The sequence below is a fragment of the Myotis davidii genome, unplaced genomic scaffold (genome assembly GCF_000327345.1).
Source record: "Myotis davidii unplaced genomic scaffold, ASM32734v1 scaffold162, whole genome shotgun sequence".
Lineage (NCBI taxonomy): Eukaryota > Metazoa > Chordata > Mammalia > Chiroptera > Vespertilionidae > Myotis > Myotis davidii.
The window spans coordinates 5,800,141-5,804,945 of NW_006300036.1; the positions used below are offsets into that span (position 1 = coordinate 5,800,141).

The window sequence follows — 4,805 nt, forward strand, 5'->3', positions numbered from 1 at the left end:
TATGAGACTCAGTGCCTTCATTGAAAAAGTAAAAACTATACCTGCATCAGGGAATTTACATTTAAGTGTGTTCATCTGTAAACTCTAAAGCATTATGAAAATATCAGGCATTATTGATCACTCATAAAATAGTTGAGAGGCCTACTTCAATCCAGAACCTGTAATAGGTACTGGAGGAATGGAAGGCTGACTGAGGCAGAGTCGCACCCTCAAGAGAGTTGCTAAAGGAGAAATTCATTCTTTTCCAAGCTCCGGAGGAAAGAAGGCAGCCAGGGCAGAGGGACAGGCCCTTGTGGTCTGTTCAGGCATCCAAGTTCCCGGCACTTGGCGCTCCCTGGGGGACACCTGATACCCTGCCCCAGCCATTAGCGGAGAGCTTGCCCAGAAGATCTGCCCCAAGGCCCTAGGCACAGGGCTGCAGGATGGATTTCTAAATCTTCAAAATAACCAGACAGAGGAATCTTAACAACAGACAAAATATGACTCAAGTGCAGTGGGGAAGTAGTTGCACTGACGGATGGAGAAGGCTGTCAAGGAGAAGGAGAGGAAAATCACTATAGATTTTTGTGTTTCTGGTGAAAGTAGAGAGAACAATCCAGATTCCCTGATTTCCAGCCTGGCCACCCAGGCCTCTCTCTTTCAAGCTCCTTTTGTCTTATTTTCCTCTTCCTCCAGAGAAATATAAAATGAGTATGAGGTGGAAGATTCATTGCCCAACTGTGATTCAGGAGAAAGCTCAGCCGCAGAACAGGCAAGTGTGGCATTGCCTGGAGAAAGGGGACTTGCAGAGGCAGGTCTCAGACAGATCCACCCCTGATTTTGCAAAGAAGGCACCTCCTTCACTACAAGCTCTAGGACCTTCAGGTTCAGAAGGAAACTATTGTGCCCTGTCACCTGGCACAATGCATCTAGCAGGACCAGTGTGAGTAAACCAGTCTGAGGCTTCTCTACAACATGACCCACGGGTACAAAGCAGGTACTGTTTGCCGCCTGAAGATTGCGACTCTCCTGGTGGCTCTAAGTCCAGAACTCCTATTCCTGGGAGCTGGAGTGCAGCTTCGAGACAACGGGTATGACGGGTTACTCATTGCAATCAATCCTCAGGTGTCCGAGGATCAGAACCTCATCCCAAACATCAAGGTGAGTGGCATAAATGAAGTCAAGTTCATTACCCCATTAGAACAGACCTGTAGCCTTCTGTAAGGAGCTAACAACCCCGTCTGATTTTTAATTTGAGCCGTAAAGAGAGCAGCGTTTCTGAACGATTGCACCAAACGTTATGATTATGGGCAAGCCAGAGTGTTCACCTAATTCTGTGTAGTCTCAGTTCACAGGCTGTTGATCTAGTCCTCTTTTATTTTTTGTTGTTGATCACTACTAATTTCAGTGTTTTTTGTGTCCCTGCATGACTGTTTTGGGGCGGCAACTTAAGAAATAATGTACTGTGGCAACAAAGACCAGATGTTTGATGAACAAGCATGATTTTGTGCTTATTAAAATCATGTGGTTGGATTCCTTCCCGAGGGTGAGAATTCTCAGACAGAAAGAGTGGTAGTCTGGATGGAGTGCCAAAGAGCAAAGTTCTTGCTTTTTACCTGAATGTTCTCTAATTGACTATTTTCACCTTACAACAAGGATGGATCACCACTCCATTACTTATGAGCCTCCTTTCATTAATGCTTTAGTGAAATTAGTAACATTTATAAGGTGTGGTCTTGAACATGCCCACAGGTGTGACATGAAAAGGATTGGTTTGGTAAAGCTTAAAAACCTTTCACAAAATTGGAAAATTATATAGGCAAGCCCAGACACCCAATTACTGTCCTAAAAATCTCTTCCAGACAACCATTTAAGTTTAGCTGTTTCTACGTTTTCACAGTCTAATGCTGTCTCTAATAGAAATGGGCTCCTTCAAAATGTTTCCATTATTTGTTACTATTACTTTATTCAAGTGTGACTAGCAAACTCAAACATAAAAGACTTACAATGATAAAGGATAAAACAAGCTTTTCTTGTATTTGGTTATAGGAAATGGTAACCGAAGCTTCTTTTTACCTGTTCAATGCTACCAAGAGAAGAGTGTTTTTCAGAAATATAAAGATTTTAATACCTGCCACATGGAAAGCTAATAATTACAGCAAAGTTAAACAAGAATCATATGAAAAGGTAAGAATTCAGTTTCATTAAATGAGCTTAAATCAAGGGTGGGAAGGTGAAACAACCAAAATATACTGTATTTAAAAGTGAAGACTTAAGCAAAAACAAATCATTGATATTAATATGCAAATAACAGTATTGGGAAGATTGTTAACCATAAAATATATAGATATATAATAAAGGAGTACAAATTTTGCACTAAAAGGTAAGCAAAATGCCATTGCTCAGGTAGCCTCTCAGATCGCTTTGCTTTGTAACCTATAGGGTCTTTCCTGAAATTTCTGGTTAAGGACCAAAAACTAGCTTTATCTACTGAGTCTGAGCTGTAAAGGGAGCAATTCCAGTTATGACTATCTTTATCATCTGTCAGTCAGGGCAGTAAACAGGCATGTCCAGAGAGAAACATTGGCCACCCATGCACATAAAAATATGGCTGTCTTCTGCCAGCGTGTAAATTAGGAAAATTTCACATTACCTCATATCGAGGACAGCTTTCGAGGAGTATGTTGAAAAGAAGGAAGGCAGAAAGTGAGGAGGGGTGGGGTGGCTATTGTCTTTTTTCCAACCAAACAGTAATTTAACATTCAAAGGACTCTGATAAGCTATAAATCATAGTTAAACATCCATGATGATGTCTGGCATAGACTAGTGTGCATGCTATAAATAAATGGTAAGTAAATCTGGTAAATCACTGTTTGAAGTTATTGTGAACAAGAGCCATGGCAACTGCCCATGGGCACAGAAGCAGAGGCATTGAAAACGTAGCTCAGGGCTCCAGCAATGGAGTGGGTTCAAGATCTGTAACTACAGCTCAAACAGAAGGAGTGGGGCATGTGCCACCATTTCCCCTCTGCTCATTTGTGTCACTGGTATGAAACTTTCTAAGCCTGTTTTCATTCTTAGCCCTCGTTTGAAGTTACTCTCTCAGTAATGGACTGGTATAGCAATCTAGATAGGCACCTCAGTGTCCTGAAAAGGTTACAGAGGCTCTGAGAAGCATTTGATTTATGACCAGAGGAGAGCCGCCATCTGTGGAACCAAGAAGTATTGGAGGTAACCATCCCCCTAACCAGGTAGTATTCCTGATCCCAATGAAGAAATAACCAAAGCAAAAATGAGAATATGACTGAACAGAAAGATTAAAGGAAATAATAGTCATTAAAGGCTGTTCATATATCTGTTGGATACCAATTTCTTTAACCTCATAATATTAATTAAGGCAACTCTTAGTGGATAATAATTATGCACAGTGTCCATTCTAGGCACTATGGAGGACTCAAGGACAAGCAAGGTGATTACTGTGAATCTAGTTTCATGTAGGTAGGAAGGCGGGGAGGAGAGAAAGTGTTAGGAATAGTAGGCAGGCACTGGGTTACTGTGGTCTACAAGGTAGAATGCTAATCCTGAACAGCCTGAGTATTCCATCCTATGCAAAGCACATTCTCTTTTGCTTTGGGACAAATTTCAGGAAATAGGAATGAGATTTTGTCCTAATGACAAGGGCATGGCATCTGTAGCTCTTTTTGTAGGTGTTGCCTTGCATCCCCATGACATGTTTTATATCTGAAAGTTTATACCTTGATCCCCTTTACCCATTTCCACACCCAACCCCCCTCTCCTCTGACAACCACTAATCTGTTCTCTATGAGTCTGGTTTTGTTTTTTAGATTCCACATATAAGTGAAATCATGCAGTATTTGTCTTTCTTTCTGACTTCTTTCACTTAACGTAATGCCTTTCAGGTCTATCCATGTGGTCACAATGGCAAGATTACATTCTTTGTTATTTCATTGTGTGTGTGTGTGTGTGTATTTATTATATATATTATATATATAGTACATCTATAATAATAAAAGCCTAATGCACGTCCTTCCTTCCAGACAAAGCCACAGTGTTGGTGGGGGCTGAGGCAGAGGCAGCCACTGTGTCGGCGGGGGACAAGACCTTTGCATGGCTTTCGTGCATCAGGCCTCTAATATATATATATATATATTGTATATATATGTAATATTTATAATATCTACCTTCTTTATCCATTCATCCTTTGATTGACACTAAGGATTTTTCCCATATATTGGCTATTGTAAATAATGCTGAAACGAACATATGGTGCATCTATCATTTTAATTAGTGTTTTCATTTTCTTCAGATAAATATCTAGGATTGGAATTGTTTGATCATATGCCAGTTTTAGTTCTCATTTTATGAGGAAACTTCATATTGTTTTCCATAGTGATTGTACCAATTTACATTCCTGCCAACAGTGCATAAAAGATCCCAGGTCTTTACATCCCCATCAATTGTTATTTCTTGTCTTATTTAAAACTAGAAGCCTGGTACACGAAAATTCGTGCTCTAAGGGAGAGGTCCCTTAGCCCGGCCTGTGCCCTCTCACAGCTTGAACTTTTTCCTCTCTCTCTTTCTCTCTCTCTCTCTCTCTCTCTCTCTCTCTCTCTGCCTCTCTCTCTCTCTCTCTCATCTCCATCTCTCTTTCTCTGTTAAGTCCAGTTTAAGGTTTGTTAATTTGGTGTATTTTTTCAAAGAATCAGCACTTAGTTTCATTGATTTGTATGGGCTGATGGAGGGACAGAGCCAGCTGGCAAGTGGCCAGCCCCACCCCCTGATCACCCCTCTGCCACCGCTGGTTG

The 4,805-nt window shown here is 40.9% G+C and overlaps 1 protein-coding gene across 1 annotated transcript in view; it reads left to right on the forward strand.

Moving 5' to 3' along the window:
• The first annotated feature begins 723 nt into the window (after nucleotides 1-723).
• The window catches only part of CLCA2 (chloride channel accessory 2), a 38,388-nt gene continuing 34,306 nt past the window's right edge, over nucleotides 724-4,805 (forward strand). The window contains exons 1-2 of the mRNA XM_006776267.2: nucleotides 724-1,140; nucleotides 2,029-2,166. Of these exons, the coding sequence (XP_006776330.1) occupies nucleotides 955-1,140; nucleotides 2,029-2,166 (324 nt within the window). The 5' untranslated portion in view covers nucleotides 724-954. The remainder of the gene's footprint in view (nucleotides 1,141-2,028; nucleotides 2,167-4,805) is intronic.